Genomic DNA, 21923 nt, shown 5'->3' on the forward strand with positions numbered 1-21923 from the left:
AGTTCAAGTCAATTTCATTGCCTGCCCTTCACACGGCTTCTGATTGGACATTTGTCCCACACTCGATTGCATTTGATTAAGCTGAGCTCAAATGGCTCTTGGCTACAGAGAGCAAAACGAGAGGTTGACTGTTATATGGAAATTGTGCTGAAATAGCTTCAGAAATTATTATGCAGAATTATTACATAATCTAACCTACTACCATTTGTCTGTCAATATAGTGAGAGAAAATTGTCTTTACCGCCCTGCGTGTGAATCTCTTATTGATACACTCTCAAGTTCCAGAGTTACGTTTAGGAGAAAATTCCACCATGAGAAAGTGCTACAATTTTTAGAGATATGAGCAAAACAGTCAAGCTTCAAATATGCATACATCACCTTTGGTGGGTGTCTATTTTTTTAAGAGACGGTTGAAGTTTGTGTGGTACTGTAATGGTGATGCAGCAGTGGCAGTGATTGCAGTGTTGGGTCTGGTGGTAAATGGGTTCAGTTTAGGCCAAGGAGTTCTGTTGGAGGAGGTTCCAAAGTAGGAGGGCAGAGGAGACCTTTTTTTCCTTCCGGCTGCAAAGGAATTCCAAATGGTGCTTTATGGGACAGACTTTTAAAGACGTCGAGAAGAAGCAGTGTGATAGGTGGGTATTCTCCTCCAGGATGCCACGTTATTGCCATGGAGTCAAAATCATGTGAAGCACCTGACATAACCCATACATATAAATTATTTAGGAGTTGCATAAACGTATAAATAAAATGGGAATGTCTTACAGTTACATAGGTGGTGATATTTTTATGTTGCTTTAAATCTGTGTTACTATTGGAAGGTACGGGTTCCCTGAGACCCCCTCCAGCTGGTACAGACCTCACTGTTCTGACAGCTAGCCTGTGTTTTACATTCAGAAAGAAGGCCGGGGTCACATCTGGTGTTATTTTCTGATTCCGAGGTTAATGGAGGTCTGAAGTGTTAAGCCTTGTGTAAAAGTCTGGTAATCAAAGGGCATTCTGGAGCTCGCTGTCTCCCTTTGGTTGTTGTTTTGCATGTTCAGTGCAGCTGGATTAATCCAGCACTGTGGTAAATTTGTTGTACAAGAGCTCTACATTCAGTTGTTACCAGTGTTGGGACTAACGCGTTATTAAGTAACGCGTTACAGTAACTACGTTACTATTGTGGTAACGAGCACGGTAACTAGTTATTATGCCAAAACCAGGAACGCGTTAGTCGTTACTAGGATTTAGATAGGGTCGTTACTCGTTACTTCGTGTGGTGGCTATCGCGGAGCTTCCACAGATTCTGTAACATTAGCAAGTGGTGGAGGCCAGCAGGTGGATGAGGGAAAGGGGACGTAGAAGGAAAAGAGACCCGAGGCGGCCGCCGGTCCAAGTGTGAACTGAACTTCAGGTAAGAAGTTATGACCTGCAGTCTGTCTGGGTCAGATATAAACCAAGTTTAGGTGGAGTTTATTTTCGTTGTGCTGACTTTTTCCGTACTGCGTACTAGCTAGCATGACGGAGTTTCTATACAGCTGGGTGGGTGCTATGAAGTTAATGATGTTGAACTTTATTTTGTTCATAAGTTATTAGAGTTGCCAATCGTCCCGTCTGGTATTCAGAGAAAATATTAGGCGTTTCTTATTGAGGTGAAAAGGAACAGTTTGTCCCGTAATTCAGCTACAATGAAAAAGACACAAAGCTGGAGTTATTCTGTGTCTTTGCTGCACAGCTGCCTCTTCTTCTTCCATTCTCCCCCCTCCCTCTCCCGTTTCTACTTCAATCATGAAAACTGATCAGTGATCAGCTGATCGGCTCTCTTGTTTGTTTATCGCCCACTTTGCGTCAGAAAGAGGAAACCAGCGGATGTCACGCTAAACAACAGCAGCACGTTTAAGCTTGATCAGCTGTTGTTAGAATTTATTTAATATTAATTTCTAGTATCAGCTGATGTTTGCTGGAGCCACAGCTGTAAAGCTGCTGGCCATGATATCGGTTTGGTTATCTGGTGAGAGGGAAACATGAAGATGAAACCAGGAGATGTCCTTACTGAATCATCAGAGCTGAGCAGGTGATGGAGGAACAGGTTTACCTTTTAGGTGACATGAATGAGTTGAAGGGAAGTTATGAACTGTTTCTGAGAGACAGATAACCCCAGGATCCTTTTTTAGGTAGCTGACAGCTGGTAACTGTGAAGGTGCGGGTCTAGCAAAGTTTTGCCAGGGGGGCCAGGTAGGGCATTAACGGGGAGAGGGGGGCATAAATAAATACTTTTCTTTCTTATTCTCATTTAAAATGTCTAGCTTTTAAAAAATAATTATCTGAATCTTGCGAACAAACGATTCATAGATTGATGCAAATATACCATCAAAACAGTGAACATCACTGTCACAACAGCGTTTGTTTTCATTCAAAGGCTTTATGATTTTTCCTATAATGGCGGCCGGTCTCTAGTCAAAATGCCCGAGCCGATTTTTTGTCCCAGTCCAGCCCTGTATGCAGCTCATCTGCAGTCTGGTGTTACCTACATCTTCCTATTCAGAAGGCAGAATTTCCGAGTTCTGAGTACAATCAAAAGTACCACGACTGCAGTTTTTGTGTTGGATGTAAAAGGCGCACATGATGCTGTGACGTAGGCTAGAATCATGGCAGCAGTCAATGATGGTCCGGGTGTGGGATTTCTCTCGTGGAAATATGCACATTATCTTTTCCTTTCTATTGGTAGGTGGCACAGTGCACTTGTGGCAAGTAAGCAAGCTAGAAGACTGGCAAAGTTATGGAAGCAACACATTCACAAGAGAATTCTGAGTAAAACCAAAGTTACTTTCCCTAGTAACTAGTTACTTTGAAAGTAACGAGTAACTTGAAGTAACTGAGTTACTTTTGATAGAAGTAACTAGTAATGTAACTAAGTTACTATTTTAAAGTAACTTACCCAACACTGGTTGTTACACTTCGCAGGACTGTTCAGGGCAATCTAGGAGGTTGTATATAGTGAACTGCAAAACGTGTTCAACATACTGTTAGATGTTTTATTCATTCAACTGCAGTTGAGTTTTATTCCACATCAGAATTGCACCCAAGCATCACATTTTGGGGGATTTTATGTAGTTGCATCCTCCCAGTCTGCATGTCTCCCCGTGTGCCCAGCCTCTTGGCTGTTTGGACCAAACTGAGAGGAGGAAGTCATCAAACAACATGCCAAACCATCGCCATCTGATAGCAGGGACACTGACCTTCTCTTCCTCATATCTGATGGTGGTTTTTATCTGCCAGACAAATGTCAGAAATACCATTCCCTAAGCACAGTCGCTTTGGCACCACCGCCAACTTTTCTTCCCCACTCCCTGCCTTCGCTCCCTCCCCAACGGACTGTGAACAGCAGAGCTCCAAGCGAGACATCTGCAATACCACAGCTGTCAGTCAAACCGTGATATAGAAGAGAACTCGCACAGCTCAGCTGAATCCTAAGGGCGAGGGAATAATAGGAAAGTGGCTGGGACCTGGGACAGAAACTTCATTAAAATTTCATAAAACTGAAAGAGCTAATTTGATTTTACTTATGCCACATATTGTGAGACATTTGACAAGATAATATCGCAGTTGAACTGGCTTTTGTCAAAGATTCATTTATTTTTCAAAAGCAAATGTATTAATTTGGTAGGTCATGTATAGCACCAAAGGGAATATGAACCTTAGCCACAAACTACATTAATCCTAGTAAAAGAACTTTACACCAACATTTCTGGTTTGTCTTTCCTGCTGAATATTCTTTTGATTATTTCTAAATTTACCAGCTAACGTGCTGACTAACTAGCCATGTGTAATCCATTTTTAAATCGAATTTATTGATGTAGGATGCTCAACCACAAAGTGCTTTTTGTACAAAAAGTGGTATTTGTAGAATAACTTCAAATTTGTTGAAGGATTGAATCAATCTGGCTACAATACATTGAATCTGTGTGTTTGTTTCTTTGTCCGTGAACATTTTCTACAATAACCAAACTTTGGGGGTCTAAAGTGTACCTGTGTGCAAACCTCCTGCAGCTATGAAAAATAGTTGCCTGGTAACCAACTATTGCAATTGCAAGTGATAGTGTCAACAATCAACAAGTCACCCAAAGGCTGAGGGTGTTACAATGGGCCAATATGACCCATTCTAAGAGTTTATGCACCTAGAACACTTGATACAAGCGTTCTGGGATTTTAATTTCACAATAACATCTCATTTAGATCCACAAATATATCGTATATATATATTGTGACGCCTTCACTAAGCTAAAATGGCCCAATTCTTTGCATTTAAACATCTACCCTCCCCTCTGTTTTAATATATATATTAATTTGCAAACAGCATAAATAGAACAAACAATGACGGAAATGTGCATATGGAAAGTAAGTCGTAATGTAGTCGATTACTTCTGCTGTTGCATAATTAGTAAAGCAATGTAATTACCAGCTTAAGGTAATGAGTAATTACTTAGTCCTCCGTTTTACTGCACAGAAAAAATTCCAGATCCAGTTGCATCTGGAAAGCTGTCTCGCCGTGTGCCTTCCTTTGTTGCAAGTTGCAGAAAACATTTCTGGCTTACACCTCCCAAACAAAACTGCTTAGTTTGTTCAAAACCGTAATGACATTCAGCGGGTACACAGTACACACCTCTCCCTGGAAACACTAATTTGCATTTTCTCACCAATGCAACCCAAGCCCTCAGTAAAACAGGCCATTCTGGCAACAGCATTGCTGGTATGTGATGGTTAGTTTGCATTTGATATGCATAGCAGTATAGCTGCTCATACATTGCACCCAGAGGGTCTGGGGACCAATGAATAAGGTCATGACGGATTTAGAAGAAGAATACAACGGAGACAAATTGTTTATGCTTGTTATGAAATCAGGTTGCTAGCATAAAGATGAGTTGAGGGTGCTGTGGAATAGAAAATGAGCTCCCTAAAGGCATCGACTAGAAAATGACTGAGTAATGCGTTTGCACACAAGAAGTGCTATTGTCAGTTTAAGACACGCTTACTTAAGGAAAGGCTTGCAGGAATTTTCCGACTTGTTGAGAAATAAGGTCTTTGGTGAATGTTGGTATCTGGGGTAAGGTGATTGTTTTTGCATGTAAATTTTTATCATATTTAGAGAATGAGTTGGATGGAGCATGAAGCAGGGGAAGGAATCAGCAACCAGTTCCCCAAAATTATCAGGATCTATTGCTAACACTAGAAGCTCAAATACGCAATGAAATTGAATAGATTAATTCTTCTTGATTTAATATCTTCAGTTCCTCTGACATTTTGTTCTTTTTTGAGTTAATTAAAGTATTATTTTATTTTTAGATAACTTGAACTGGTAACAGTTATGAACATTACTGCAGAGTGATTCTCTGTTTAGTGTGGAGGATTTTTTTTATTTTTTATTTGAGTGAACATTACTTTCAATGAAAGCAAAACAATAATAATGAGTCATTTTCCAATTTAGTTATCAGTAATAGCGATGTTTCAGAAGGTATAGCTATATTTGTCTAAAGTAATGGAATTGCAGTGCTGCGTGGCTTTTGTGTAATTAACTGATTTTTCAAAAAGATATTCAGAAAGCAAAGCTTTTTTTATTTAACCACAGTGAGTCAGTACACATACCGTGTAATGAAAATATTTAAATTCTGAATATATACTTTACACTTTATTAACTTGAACAAACTCAAGCAAAAGTTGACTTGCGTTTTTCTTTTTGTTTGTTTTTAATTTCTAAATTTTCTGGATTTACAGGGCCCAATACCAAGAGCGTCACCATACGATGAAAAATTAAACTACAATATATCACAAAATATTTGTAAATAAATAAATTTTAAAAAATACATTTAAAAAGTCCCTCCAATGGTCAGGATTTTTCCACTGTAAACAACACTCTTTGCTCCATTACATTTTTAATTGAATACATAAAATGCAAGGAAAAAAACCCACACTTGGGAGACAACAGCACGACCACAATTAGAGTGACTTTGTGCAATCAACTTGCAATCTTGTTGCAGTTGAAATGGCAGCTTGAAGGCAGGAACCAGGTGTTGTCTATCATGTGGGATTTGGTCTGCTTTCAGTCTGCAATTAGTTTGTGATTGAATGGATTAGAGTTGACAATTACATGCAATCTATTTGTGATAATATGGTAATACAACTGATGTAACTCAGTGGACGCTGCAAATCTACTTGCAATTAGTTTCCAAAATTCAGTATAATCAAAATTATATAACATAACAATATAATTTAAAATTCAAAATAATCACTTAATCCCAAGAAGGTTGCCTGAAAGCATTCACGTGAAACTTCACTTATTAGTGGACCTTTTTTTTTCAATAAATCTACATTACATTATTTAATGTATTTTCTGTAGCCAAGTTAGTACAGCTTTACTGCTAAAGAAAAAAGGCATTAAAAATAAGGTATCACATTTCTACTGCATAATGAGCCACATAATGTGACTAAAGCTGTGTTGAACTTCAGTGGGGTCCCTTGTAGTTAGTCTTGTAAGCACTGCGTATTGCACAGTGCAGAGATACTGCTGCTCCATGTTTTTTGTGTTTTTGGATGTGCATGCTTGTGTGTGTGTGTGTGTGGATGCAAATGTGTAGAGGGATGCAGGCGTGTGTTTTTCACAGCGTGGCTAAACTAAATTATCCGCAGAGGTGTGCATTCCACTCTGAGAAATTGTGTACTACAAGACAGGCGAGTAAAGGGCGGCTGGGCGGGTGGATGCAGAGACAGAGACAAACCACAAGCAGAGAGGAAGGAGAGAAAGAGGAAGAGAGAGAGATAAAAGGTGGATGGTTGTTATTGAGGAAGGAGTCTGTTGTTCCAGTATGGCAGACAAGTGCCACACTCTTAGACAGGGGCTAAGTAGGAGCAAGTTGGCCCACAGTCAGATTTGGGTAGCCGCGGTGCTTAATCATCCTAGGCTTGGTGCTGGATTTGACAGGTGAGTTATGAGCAGACGCTACAGGTAGGAGCCCCAGTCTTCCCACCACTCACTGTGACCTTCGCTCTGCCCATAAATAATACAGAGACCATAAAAACCTGATTTAGAGTAACTGGGCCGACTCCATCTTTGCCTGGGTTAATCTTGGCTAGGTGTGGACAGGGTAGGTAGTGCAATACACCTGGGGGCTGACACAGATGACAGTGTGTCATGGAAACTTTTGTGCCCTGCTACAGTTTACACCTATATCCAGATTTATAATACCAACATCCGAGTGCTGCTTGGTAGCAAGTTCACCTTCTGACCTTTACTTTTCACAGTTTTGTACCTGTTGCTTTGAATCGCTATTTGATGTTTATCGGCCTTTTTTATAAAGCCATTGCTACCTATGTCACTTATAGTCTTCCTCGCCTCTGTTATAACTGCTTACAAGCATATAGACTGTTCAGAGAGAGAAGACGCTCTCTATATCTGACATCTTGAATTTGTAATGTTTAATGGCGAGAGGTTAAACATTATGGTGAGACTGTGGGTTGTCTCTGAAATTCAGTGACTCGTGGCAATGATAGGTGAATAATGGTTAGGGATACAGAATGGGAAGGTTTCATAACTTTCAGGCAAAGAGCACTATTACCTGATTACATTAAAGCATGGTAAATGCATTAGATGGTTACCTATGCAACCACAGCCTGGATTCTCCTCTATGGTGTCCAAACATGAGCCACCAATTGTAAACCTGTCACCATCTTAGCTTTTTAAAAATCAAATGTTCCTGACACACTGAGTCATAAAGTAACCACACTGCTTTACCCTATTTGTATCTAAAATTTCTCTCTTGGCTTGCAAACGTGACATCATGCTTCATTAAATAAGATGTGAAATTAGCAAATGAGCCCATTAACTCATCAGAAAAGTTTGACTGGGGACATGGGTCAGTGGAGCCTAGGGATTATTTTTTTTCTAGAGACTTATTTCCCACTTCTTTTTTACAACCACAGGAGTTACCCCTGTTGGCCACTAGAAAGAACGAACTGGTTTCCTTTATAATGGGAAGGAGATTTGACACAGAAACAGATTTGAGACAGAAACACGACTGACTGGGGAGACAGAGGAAACAAGGAGACAAGATGAGAAATGTGGAACACGGGGAAGGCAAGGAAACGGGAACTTAAGCCTAAGAACAAATAGTATAACATAAGAATATAACATAAACATAATAATGAGAATCAAAACCATGAATAACAATAATTAAGGAATATAAATTAATCCACAACCACAAAACCGTGACATTTTGACTCTTTTGACTACTAGTAACCACTGGTTGCAAGGGAATAGTGTTTATTTCTTGTACAGTTGGCAAGTGGTTACAAGAGGTTGCTACAATTGGGTAACATAGGTTGCAAAGAGGTTTGTAGCGCTGTCACAACATTCTCCTTGCAATTGCTGTGGTTGCTAGCAGATTGCCATGGTTGACGGTAGTTTGCATGAAAGAGGGCGAGTGGTAGTGGAACAATGAAGTGCAATGCAAACCTTTTGCGTCAAGACAGCAAGATTACTCCCTTCCAATATTATTTTTGAACCAACACCAACACATCAATTGACACCAAACTCTAAAAAGTTATATTGGTGGAAGGAGTACCAGGTGGTCCTTGGACAGTTTTCTCCATCGTAAGAACCCTTGGACTTGAAGATATATTAGCTTAAGCTGCTGTGTTGGTTCAATTTTACTGTGCAACATATTCAATATTCAAAGAAACCACTTGGCTTTAAAGTAAAAGTTGAACCTTTTGTTAGGTGCCGGCCAGTTGCAGCAGTAAAGCGCAACCTTTGCTTTGAAATCAGACATTTTCAGTTTGTTTTCAGTTTGTTTTGCACTTTGTAAAGTTGCACTTCTACATGGTGTTTGGCTGGCTGCTAGCAACCAACAGAAACATAAAAAGGTTTTCGATACGGGACCCTTTGTGGGACCAATTATATCTAGTTACAACCTGCAAACTATGTGGGAATTCTCGTTTTTCCCAGTTAGCCAGAGTTGCCAACAAGGTCTATGGCTGTGTGACTGAGACCTTAGCTTTGTAGCCTTCTTGCCTCTCTCACCAATAACAAAAAAAGCAAGTTAAAAAAAAAGCATGGACCCTAGATTTCTCATAACTTTAAGCTTCAAGTGGCAAGCAAAGCATGTAGCCAGGCTTGTTCCTGAATCTGGTATATGACAATGGGGTCCTAAAAAGATGTGTCAAAAATGACCTTCAGTGTTTGGGTTTTTGCTCAGACTGCTCATGCTTAATGCTTAATTTTCACACAGGAGCTAAACTATTCAAGGCTGTTTTCATCTGTATGAAAGATCGCAACCTCCAATCTCATTAGGACTCTTTAAAAGGATGGTTTTGTGTTGATTTGATCATCCTTTTTCCAATTCAGACTCCTGTTTAGGGTTTTTTTTATCAATTTATCAGGACTCATTTGTCAGGACCCAAGTAAATTCTAATAAATTACTTTTATTAGAAATTACTCGGTTGTAAATGGTAAATGGCCTGTATTTGTATAGCGCTTTTAGTAGTAGTAACAATCCCTCTGTACAATGCACGCAGACAAACTCTGTCCTGGTTGCTGTAAGAATTTCTTTTAAAACTATTTTGAAATAAAGAAATACAAACTGCATCGATGAAGGACGCGCATCCATCACCCTGGATGTTGGATTTAATTTTCCTTTGGATGCTAATGAGATAGTTGGAAAACTTCCAATGACAATTTTTCTAAATAGGGTGTTGCTGTTAGATTCATTTTTTTCAGCAGTTTTCAAGCTATTGCATTTTAAAATAACTGTAAGTAGTTTCACAGAGTTGTTAAGAGGCAAAAATATGAAAAGAAAACCCACTATTTTTGTGCAGCGTGTTATTTTATTGCAGCATAAACTGTTACGTAAAACATCTGTACCAAGGTAAACCTCAGACATCTCTATTTAAATGCTAATAGCAGCCTAAGGTAAGACCCTAATGTTACTGTACAGCATATCAGCTGCCTGCATTAAATCTCTTAGGGTTAATACCTGCGGTGGGTTCATTTCACTGCCAGTAATGATATTGTTTCAAGGTAACCTTTAATCAACCTTTGGACTTTCTTTCTTTTTTCTGCCTCGCGGTGTCTGCTTTACACCAGACGATTCCCCAACAACCTTATTGTTACTCGAAAGTCAGCTGTAATAAATCGTCAATTACTTCATCATGCGATTTATATTGGAGAGGAGTTATTTTAATTAAGAGATTCATTAAGTTAGTTCATTAATTTCCCCACAGGTGCCCCGGATTCTCCGGAGAATTTTCAAATCAATTCCGAGCCCTATTATTTAATATCAGATGGAAGACTTGCAGGGCAAAAAAAAGGGGGGCAGGTTCAGTGTGGTTTAATCTTCAGGTGGGTTATTCTCAGTCAATAAAAGAAATTAAAAATATATGTATCAAAGTTTATATATAGTCAGCTTTTAATTATCCCCTTATTTCAGCCACTACCATATCCCCTTAGTATTTGCCAGTATGACAGCCATAATCTTTTCTCCAGGCTGCTTAACTCCAAACTGACCATTGCACATAATTTCACTGAATTTGCCGCATATTGCATCTCAAGTCCTCTGCCTGCCCTCCAGCTGTGTACCATAGCTGTCAGCCTTACTCTTCTCCGGGTTGATGTATGCAGGATGCTATCTATCATTGCCATGACATTGCATATCCTCTTCAGTCTGACACGTTTGACAGGCACTCGCGCCCATTAATGCCATGGTATCACCTAGCTTGTTATCACTGTATCCACAAGGAGTTTACATTGCATGGCGTACAGTCGAGTCCTCCAGTGTGGTGCGGGAGGATAATTTCCCCTGCTCTATTCTTTGAGCGAGCTTCTTGAATATGACTGCACACATGCTGAGTGGATAGTCAAGAGATCGTCCAGCTTCTCCAGGCTCAAAAGGCGTCAGTGATGGATGTGAAATGCTGGAAAGACATCGTAGGACAGAGTGTTGGCCCACACCATCGATCACTCATGCAGAGCAGATGACACAGTTCTCTCTCGCTCTCTATCTCTCCCTCTCTCTCGCTACCAGCCTGCGAGTTTATCAGCGCTGCCCAGAATATTTAACAGGGAAGAGAGCGCACCCGTGGGATCTCATTTGCACAGGTGTCCATCTGGTAGAAGTTGTCTGGGATAATCTCCACATCATGTCACATTTGCATCCGGGCTTCAGGAAAAATGGCACACTTTACAGTAAGAGGGGTGTGTGGAGCCGTCCAGTTCGAGTGTAGGGGGGTGGTGGTGGTGGTGGGAAGGGGGGGGGGGCGGGGGGCGTGGGATTGTTTGCAGACACTGTGGTGAAGACCAGTGTGTTTTTGCGCTAATCCACGAGGCAGCTAATGCCTCGCAATTATGTAAGGATTTAACATGTTTGTAATTGTTTGTTGGTTCAGCTCAATTTGTGTAACCAGCTTTAGTTGGAAAATTAGCTGTGAGATTTTCCTAAACACTGCCAATTTGTTGGTCTTTTAACCAGGAGGGGGATTTGCTGCAGTAGGGCTGAAGAGTACTTGTCAATTGTGACCATCTTATTAGGCCGTTTGGGCAAAGAAAAGGTGCCCCTATTGAATAAATTGATCATCAAGGACCTTTGCTTCTGTTACCCCCCTCCTCCTTTAAATAGCACAACTTTCCCAGCGAATCAATGGCTTCATTGATTTCCCCAAGTTGGGTTAAGAATTACTCGAGCAGCAGATCCGATCTCAAAATCGCTGTCACATTAATGACATAAAGAGGATCGCTGCTCGTGCTTAGCAGCTGGATCGCTTCTTCTCACGGGGCTGTGCGTGAAGCGACACCCACTCAGGCAGGCCTAGATCTCATCCAGGATACCTCGAGCTTTTGCATATGCAGTGCGTGCCTGCATACGAGCGCTCGACTCACATTTAGAGACACAAATCACTGAAGGTGCGCGCCGCAGTGCCGAGCAGTAAAATGAAATGTTTATTTCAGCGTGGATAAATACTCGGCCGTATCTGCGAGGCCAGACGAGCATGGAGTCTCCAAACATCACGAGTAATCTCGCTTTTTACGCCGTCTCTCCCTCACGTTATAAATTCTCTTCTTTATGTGTATGACCTGAGCACTTACAGTGCATCAGTTGTAGCAAGTCATTTTCTGCTAGCTCGCACTGTATCTGCGAAACGCATGAAAACAAAAAAGCAGTCTTCGAGTGCTGTTGACTGTAAGCGCTCTAGCTCTTCATTAACACCCATTGGTTTTTCATTAGGACACATGTACTGTATATATACAAATATATATATTCATATGCACAGATAAGCTGATCATCACTGCTGTTCATTGTTGGAATCAGTAGTTATTCAGCATTAGGCAGGTTTTCCTTTAAAAGAAATCAAAGGTTTCTCTGTATCTCCTTCTGCTGCGTTTAATGATTCACATTCAATCCCAGGAATTAGCCCAGGAATTTTTGATTGAGCGGCTCGGAGATGGACTGCTGACAGCTTCTCGGCTCGGCAGCTGGCAAGAGCTCAAAAAGTGACGCGGGTCCATTTGTTACACTGACCGATTTGTTAACGTTTTATCTTTTGCAGGAACTCCACGTATTGCATGAAGGTGTCCATGTCCCTCACGGTGGCGGAGAATGACACAGACCTCTGCTACAACTCCAAAATGAGGTTCTTTGAGAAGGCGGAGCTGAGCAAAAGCAAAGACATCATCTGCCCAGGCATTGAGGATTATGTACAGCAAGGAATGGAGCCTGAGATCGTGTGGTACAAGGTATGGTTCGAGTTTTTCATCAGCTATCACTCTATCAACAAAGGGTTAGGGTCGTGTTTACGTTAAACTTAGCTTTAAATACCACATTTTCAAGCGGTCAAACAAAAAGAGAAAAATATTGCTTGCTGTGTGGAGAGTTGGGAGGCCCACAGTGGAACTGACCTGGCAGGCCTTCTGTGTCCAACAGGCCTCTTTGCCAGAGCTCGTAAGCGCAGCTCGGGGGCCAATTTATCAAATGTGAAAGTGTGCTTAATTAGGTGGCCACTTCCATTTCCCGCGGAATCAAATTAAAATAGCAGATAATGCCAGTGGGATCCACACCCTCCAGTTATTGGCTCTCACTTTGTTGGTGGGCTGATTCAATCCTGCAAGACGCTTCCCACAGTGCCCTAGTTTCTTTTGCCTCAGGTGGCCCAAAAGTTGAAAGGCTGTTTCTAAAAGTCCATGCTTACTTCATGATGGCCACCTACGTGGCTACATGGGCTGTGGAGATAGAAAATAAGACTCATGTTGTACTTTAGGTTGTTTTCTGTGTGTGCCTGGCTCCAGTGTAGTGTTTACCAGCTATTCACAGATTTTAACTAATCAGGTAAATTATCAGTGACTGAAACTAAAAGCTAGTCTCTTCATTACAAGCTGAACTCCATTTTTAACATATGTGCACATAGGAAAAATGTCCTTTCAAATCCAAACAAATACCGAAAACACAGTTAGAAACCAATCCTACGATACACAGTATTTTGCCAGTGCAGTTATTGAGTAGCCAGGTCTGTCATTCTCTGTTGGAATCTGCTCCCTGCTGCTTGTTTGACATGGGCACATGGAGCCAGATTTTGATGTGAAAGGAAACAACCAGTACCCAGAATGATTTTCACATTCATCACATTCTGTACAAATTTGTTATCCGTGCTGATGTTGTCATCCTCACTTTTTGCTTATGTTTAGAACTCATGACATGTGTCGCTATGGGAACGGAGGTTTCCTTAAAGCGTGTGTAGTGAAAAAGGATTTCTAGCCTCATGTTATGACACAGTAGTGCCAACAGTGATGTCCATAATTGAGCAAAGGAGTCAAGAAACGCCACAAGACTGAGGCAGGTCAAAGTATAGAGAAAAGAGCTTGAAACTCAACTCCAGAACCAACATTGTGTAGCAGAGTCACCTTAATTAACCTTAATGAAAATGTCTTGTGCAAAATATATATTATAAAATGCATGGTTTCTCTGACACACAGGCCTGCAGACTGTACTGGACCCACTGGTAACCACCGGAACTACGGAAAAGTGCATATTGCCCAGGAAACCTTGTGGTTACTTTGGTTGCTAACAGATTGTTATAGTTTCTACAGAATAATATAATAACTTGGCTGCAAACACTTGCCAACTAGCAAACTCTGAAGAGCATGATGCTAGACTGTTTGCCTTCCGTGTACAAATTATTTCTTATCATATAAATCAGCACATTTAAGATAAGATGAGATAAGATAAGATAACCTTTATTAGTCCCACACGTGGGAAATTTGGTCTCTGTTTCTAATTTGCATCTCACTTTTAGAAGTTCAACTACTGTTTCATGGTTAGTTAGTAAATGGTTTTCCATGCAAACTACAGGCGACTGTGACAGTCTGCTAGTAATCAAAGCAACTGCAAGGAGGTTTTGTCAGCCAGCCTCTAGCCTTGTGTGACTGAACCCTCATACGCTGGATAGAGGTGGGTGGGTGGGACCCACCATCTGTTCAAATTGTCTGATTTTGAGGGGCAGCAGATCAGTGGAAAACTGACTTATAAAAGAAGAAATGAAGCTAAAAAAAGAAGCTTATTTCAGAGACTGTTACAGTGTATAACAAATAGGAATTATTTTGAACTTGGAATCATGCAAAGCTACCCTAGTAAAGTCCAAGATAAAAATATGTAGATGAAAATGAACAGAATTAGCCCCCTTTAATGAACCCATTAAGTTAATAATAGTTTTCTAATTTAAGACGAGTTTACAATGAAAGGCCTGAAACTGCAGACCATTAGGCCAATAATGTAATGTTTCTTATTCACTCTGACTCAATATACTCTCACATAAAAAAAACATTTTTTATATGTGTATTAATATATGTTATTAAACTGGTGCTTATTTTTTCCAATTGACAGATAAATTGAATATATAATTTGGCCTCGGTGTGTTATTTTGGGCTCTTACAGCTTCTGATGCTGAAATAATTTCCTGTTCACACTGATTGCCTCTGATTGGCTCCAGAGATGTTACCAAGCAACCGAGCAAATACTGATGATGCAACCCAATGAAGTAAATCCTAAAATCACTAAGAGTTTAGGAAGGAACTTACAGATAAACCCAGTAATGATTTTACAAATAGGTGGTGCAGCTTAATTTGGTGCTGCAGTCCTGCCTCAGAATGATAAATGCGCAGGCACCCGGTCTCATACATCACAGTTTAAAAGAGTATTTGTGTCGGGACAACAGGAGCTCACTAAACTAATGTCTGAAATCTGGCATCAAACAAAGTTTGTGTGCTGTGTGATATGATATGAGGTCTCTCTGCTATAAAGCTGCTGGAGTATTTTATGATACGGTGTTTAGTTATAGAGGTTCTCTACAGATTTAGTTGTTTTGTTTTTAAATCTGTTATACTTTGAAGCTGAGACTGAATCTGACAGGCATCCATGTGAAAGTACGGTAAATTCAGATATAACAATTAATACAGAAAAAGCACTGAGAGCATTTGGTCATAAAACTGTGATCTCAAGTATTAAATTTAACACCACAAATCTAGTAGGCAAAGGAGATCAATAAATCCAAGCAATATATAGTACTGTGCAAAAATCTCGATACTTCCTTTTCATTTTGCTAAGAAAATGAGAAATATAAAAGCTGGAAACATACACGGGAATACAGTAAATAAGTCAAACAGAGCTTCCCTTTTATGCTGTTCTCTGTCAACATGATCCCACACAGATTCAATAATGCTGAGGTACGGTTCTGGGGAGGCCGATCCATGACTGATAGTGTTCCACTGTGTGTTTTTTCCATCTGGTTTTTATGCATTGACAGTTTCTTTGGGATCATTGTTATGCTGAATAATAAAGCCATTGGCAATCAGGCGTTTTCCAGATGTATTGCATGGTGGATCAAAATCTGATGGTGCTTTTCTCCATTTATAATTCCATTAGTTTTGACAAGATGCAGCCCCAAACTATGACAGCCTTCACTTGGCTGTAAACACTCACTATATATGTATCTGTCTGTTTATGTCCACACATGTGCACATTTGGGATCATTTAAATCAAAGATTTTCAAATTTGGATCCTTCAATCTGCAGATCCTTTGCCTCTGATTTTTACTCCAGTTGTTGTGTAATTTGGCAAACCGCAGCCTTTTCCTTTCCTTAAGAATGACTCCTTCACAACCACCCTTCCACTCAGGCCATTTCTGATGAGGCCTCAATGACCAATAGATGGATTATCTGAAGTATCAGATTCATCTCTTAGATCCTGTGTCAGGTTTTTGCTGGATTTTTTTCTTCTTTCTTAAGGACATGACTTTCAGATACTGATCATCTGCTGCAAATAGATTTTTAGGCCTGATATGTCATCTTTTGTCCTCTACTTGTCTAAATTCTTTAAATTTATTAAGGACACACTGTTTTCAGCTAGCTCTTTCGAACTTATATTGTTGGTGCAAAAATACTATTTAGCCTGTCAAACTATTTTATCTTTGTTAGTAGCAGCCTGCAGCAAAAAAAATATAACTTGTTCAATTTCTTTAGTTGAATCTATGAAAAAGGACAAAGTGCCCGAACAATTAAAAAAATGGTTCTTTGCTGTTATATATAGAACAACACTGGTTCATCATTTGCGTTAGGTGCCTCTTTATGTTTAGTTTATTCATGGGTCAATGTTAAGTGGCTTAACAAACAGACAAAAAAGACATTCTTCTGAAAATAGTCAGGTACAAACACTGACCTGAAAATGAGAGAAAAACAGCCAAAGACGTTCAGAAAGCCTAGACAGCAATCACTGAAGAAAGTCTGGCTCTGAAATATAAACGAAATACAAGGAAATGAGGGGAGGCTCAAGACTTTTGCACAGTGCTTTCAATAAAAATAATTAATAATTAGCTAAGGATGCAGAAAAAGTTACTAAATCATTTTAGTTTGAAGTTTATATGTTCTCAGTTGTTTGGAGCAATAGAAATGAGAAAATCAGCTCAGCACAAATGTATGGGCATAAATTTTGAATTTTTAACTGTATTTTCATAAGTTTTGCTGCTTGTCCTCCCAAAAAAGACTTCCCCACATTTATACTACAGCAAAATAAATAATTAAATAACAGAAAGTTCCTGTTTTTTTACTGTCTACTATAGAATTGTATGTGGTTTTTTTCCACAATGAGTTCACAATAAACAAAAATATAATGAATAAAAAGTAAAATAAGACATTCTGTCAATATAATTATAGTCTGCAGTGATATACCAGAACTTTGCAAATATATCATTTTGCACATTCATTTCTTATATGCGATTGGTTTCTAACTGTGTTTTCAGGATTTGTTTGGATTTGAAAGGCCAAAAGTCATGCTGACAGATGTCTTTCAGTTACTACAGCAGCATTTCTTTATCGTGTCAAACTTCTTTTTGCACTTCTTTTTCTTATAATAAATATCTGAAGGATTAAATGTGTAGTTAAAGTTCTTAACACTGACTGGGGTCTTTCATTGGTTCGGCTCATGATGTCCAGGGTACAGATTATATGACATTGGAATGCAAGTTTGTCATCATACCAGTCGATACTGGAAATGTGAAAATTATTGTAGCCCCACCCTCTTACGTTAAAGAAACCAGTGTTCATGCTTTACATTTACAAGTTGTATCTCCATCCTCTTGTTTTGTCTTTGAAAAAAACCCAAAAAACAGGAGTGCAAGCCAAAGCAGTGGAGACAAACCATTGAAAGGAAGAAGGACATTCTCTCCATCAAGGAAGTACGGGAAGATGACATTGGGAATTACACGTGTGAAGTGCCATTTGGGAACTTTGTGGTGCGAAGGACTACTGAGCTATCAGTCACAGGTAAGGAAGTATCCTGCCTTTCCTCACTTTTATCCCTCCTGCTGCTTTTGTGAAGATTTTCACTGAAGTAAAGTAGAAACTCCAGCAAAAATAAGTGCCACGAACCGCACGCAGAAAGATCAATGGAAAATCCGTTGTCATTCAATGAATTCCTAAACAAATGTACTTCCACAGAACATCCTTTTTGTTGCTAATGCTTCTGAGCGTACTGTCTGGTGATTATTTTCCACAGTTGCTTCGGGTCGCTTAAAAAACCCCAAAATTAAGCTTTTTAAAGCTGATCACTGCACCTTTTGCCAAAGTGTCGCAGTCAATAGCATCGCTGTGACTTCCAGGCTGCTTTAATTGCTTAGCAGTGGAATTCACCCAGAGCCACTTCAGCACTTTTTTTTCTTAAGGCTGCTGAAATATTTAAGTCTGAACCTAAAGCAGGTGACAGATTTCTTGTCAGTGTCACAGCCAAGGTTGACAAGCCATGCGCTATCCCACAATTTACAGCTTAATTATCTCTCTCTCTCTTTTTTCCTTTTTTTTTAAAGGCATATAGTGTGTGAAGGGAATCAGGCTACATAGTTTTCCTGAGTAAAGTGTGTGATCAATAAACAGAGTCATAATTTTTTTTATTGTTGCCTGCTTTATTTATTTGAATCTTATGCTAGAACTCCTACTAAAGTTTCCTCACTACCAAGCTTTAAACATAATCAATCTTCAGGGAGATAAGGTTGCTTGCTGGATATAAAACGGTCCTGCATGGCTGATCTGAACCAGTGGAAAAAGTGGAAAATGCTAATGTAAAAGTGGAGCTCGTGTTCTTTTGACTGCCTTCATACGACCACAGCTTCTCCTCTCTGTGACTCATTTGGCTCGGCGCACCTTCCCTGTGCTAGCTCATGTCTGCAAGGATACAAACAAATGCCAGATGACGCACGGCTGGGAAGAATTTAAAAAAAAAAAAAAAAAACAGGAAGAAAAAGAGGAAGAGTAGAGGGAAGAGGTTTGGGACAGGCGGAGAAACTGTTAGGATTCAGCACAGCCGTCGTCATCACCACCTCCATTGTTGTGTGACGATCAGACGGAGCGATGGCTTTTAACTGAAACTGGATTGCACATTGTAGTGCCTTTTCTTTTCTTTTTTTTAAGACACTCCAGCGAAGGCCGAGCAAAGTCATACATCATTTTCTCGCCAGCCTCAAAATGTCATCCCAACAGTCTTAATCTCTCTATCTACTGTAGAGACATTCAGCATTTCAAAACAGGTAGCAAAAGATGATTGATGATTGGGCCGTGGCAGTAAAGCAGGCATTTATGACTTTTTCAAAAGAAATACACCCTTCAAGCAGTCTGCTAGAGGTGTGGATACTTTTCTTTTGGTTCTCTCACCCAGGGTGCAAGAGCCCTTAAATGGTCTAGAAAAATTAATGGATGAATAGAGGAATATGCATCTCCTTTTTGTTGAAGTGATTAGAATGACTTTTGTCTAATTCCACAGCAGCAGTAGGTCTCTGGCTGGAGCTGTTAGGATATGAACTGAACAATTTTTACCCATTCTGACCTTTGCTGTAAGTTTTAAGTTGCAATTGTGTGCCTCGAGGCAAAAAAGTGTAATACAAGTTCCCATTGTTATTTCTTGAAACTTGGAGTTCTTTTTATCTTTTGGAAAGCAACGCCAGTGTTCACTCTGCTTTTGGCTCAGTTGCTTTCCTTTTAGACAGAATTGCTTTCCTCAGAGTTTTGGATTTATTTATATATTTTCCAGTTTTGATTGAAGAAGTTTGGAGTTTTTGCACGGAGTGGTTTTCTTTTGTGCAGCGCTGCCATGGTGGCTATACCGATCATGCTAACTAGCCTGTAGTTTTGATGTGTCTCCTGGTTCTGTCTGCTGTCTGTGCTTCTGCACACATGAAACACATCGTGTCCTAAGGAAAAGGGTTTTGTTCTTGGAAAGAGCTCCTGCGCTTGGTGTTTAGATCATCAATTGCACAAGCTTTCATATTCTGGCGGAATCACAGTAAATAAGCTTTGCAAAATTCCTAAAGAACGCTTAAAAATAAGCATCCACTGGCTTCATATTAATTTATTTATTTTTGGTTTGTTTGTTTGGGCAAAACACACAAGTTTGTCTAATCTTCTCAATTAATCATGTTAACAAGCATTCTAGAGTTCAATTGTTTAGGAAATTGTCAGCCATTTATCCACATTATATTTCTATCTAAAAGGCCAATGGGAAAAATAAAGGATGAAATTCTACAAGTAACAAAACAGCATCGCAAACAAACTGTTCTTCCAAATTAAGACATGAGAGTTTGTAACTAACTGTGCCTTGATTTTTTTTTTTAAACAGGATGACCACCTCCACCAGGCAACCACTAACCAAGAATGAGTGGTTGCCTGGTGATTGCATTGAATTTTTTCAGTTTCAGTCATCAATTACAACCAGTTGCCATGACCAAACTGTCGCCCAGAAGTTGAGGGTATTAAATGTTCACCTTTTGATTGTAAAGCATAGATTGCCCGGTGGTATGTGACTTGTCTACAGACTATTGCAGTTTGACTCCAACTGCATTGACTCAGACAGATTGTTGAAGGTTTGCAAATAATTGCTGTCTCATTTATAAATCCAGATAAATTACCAACATGCTGCCATCAGTCTGAATGAGTCTTTGTTAATGAACACAACTAGATGAGACTCAGCTTATTTGGCTGCCAGCTGTTTGTATTCTGGATCTGTTTTTTATAAAAGCAACTTTTTAAGTGTCGATGTCATTCTGCAGTTTACTAATTTTACCTGATGCAGTTGCAAACTGATAGCAGACGTGACTGCGAGTGGTTGCAGACTTGGTCGCCGTCTTTGAAGAAACCAAGTCCATTGGTCACAATCATAGTAATTGTGGTTGTGCGTTGGTCTCCATTTTCAATTCAATTAAAAATGTATTTGTATAACGCCTTTAAAAGCAACAGAGTTTTTTCGCAATATGACTGTTGTATCATGGCGCCTTTCACCTAACTAGCATGAGTATATGTTTAATGAGTGTTTAGTTAGATACAGAAAATATAAGATATTTCTTGATAGACATACTATTTCACCACAAATCCTGGCTGACTGCCAAGATTTGTGGTGAATTTGGCTAAGCAAGTAGCTTATTTACAATCATCACTATGTCCTTCCATTTTTCCACATGGCTGTCAAATTATCACAACAGTTGGAAAAATCACCAAGTAACCATGGACTTTTGGATCATTGAGTCACTTTCAGAGTTACTGTTTTTGTTGGGAGTTTGTGTGGAGTTTTATACATAACCTGAAGGCTTGAGAAAAATGTGAAACATTTATAAGCGTTGGGTTCCTCCTCGTGTTTCCAGTCAAATTTAAGAACTGCAGCATCGTGTATACACGCCAGAGAGGGAGCAGTGGGAATAGCTGTTTTTTTAATGTGATGTTTGGTTAGAAAATCAAGTAACACTACAATGTACGAAGGACTCTTTTTCTACTACCAAAGCTGCTTGACTTGTTTTTTTTGTCAGTTGGGGGTCCAGAATCACGCTGTTGTTGCTGCTGTGTGCTTTGCAATTCTGTATTTGTAGAATTTTAGTGTTTTGCACATATCCTCCTGGACTCCTTGGCTGTTCACCAACATGAGTACGTTTTGTCCCCAATTTCTGTCAAACATGAGAAATCTAGCAGGGCCTTTTATTTCCAATCAATCAATCTAACTCATTCTAAATGGCGTCCTCTCCCAAAATACTAATGAGAGCCTGGATATCTTTTTGGTAATCAATACAGATGACGCAGTAAAATATGGGTTAGTGCTGTGTTGGGTGTCGTCATTGTTGGCAACATCTATTTGACCAAATATAGCTCCTCTAAAGTGCAGCTCTTGGGTAATTCCAGGAACTTTCGTATAAGATGGTAAACCACATCGGATAATGGCAAGTCTTTACTGTTAATTGCGTTCCTGCTTTGCAAAAGGGATTCAAGGACTCTAGATAGTTGTCCAGACCTGAACTTTACATCTAAATACTTTCTTTTCTAATCTGGAATAAGTATACATGAACCTTCATATAATATTATCTTCAACCTTGGACAGAAAATTACA

General features: G+C 39.6%; 1 protein-coding gene across 2 annotated transcripts in view; it reads left to right on the forward strand.

Annotated features, from left to right (window-relative positions):
* Nucleotides 1–21923, forward strand: part of LOC102779280 (interleukin-1 receptor accessory protein-like 1-B) — a 331658-nt gene that overhangs the window by 139223 nt on the left and 170512 nt on the right. For both annotated transcript variants that reach the window (XM_035909888.2, XM_035909889.2), the window contains exons 4-5: nucleotides 12571–12757; nucleotides 17677–17830. In XM_035909888.2, coding sequence (XP_035765781.1) covers nucleotides 12571–12757; nucleotides 17677–17830 — 341 coding nt within the window. The remainder of the gene's footprint in view (nucleotides 1–12570; nucleotides 12758–17676; nucleotides 17831–21923) is intronic.

This window comes from Neolamprologus brichardi, chromosome 23, assembly GCF_056152115.1.
Source record: "Neolamprologus brichardi isolate AB-2024 chromosome 23, ASM5615211v1, whole genome shotgun sequence".
Taxonomy (NCBI): Eukaryota; Metazoa; Chordata; class Actinopteri; order Cichliformes; family Cichlidae; genus Neolamprologus; species Neolamprologus brichardi.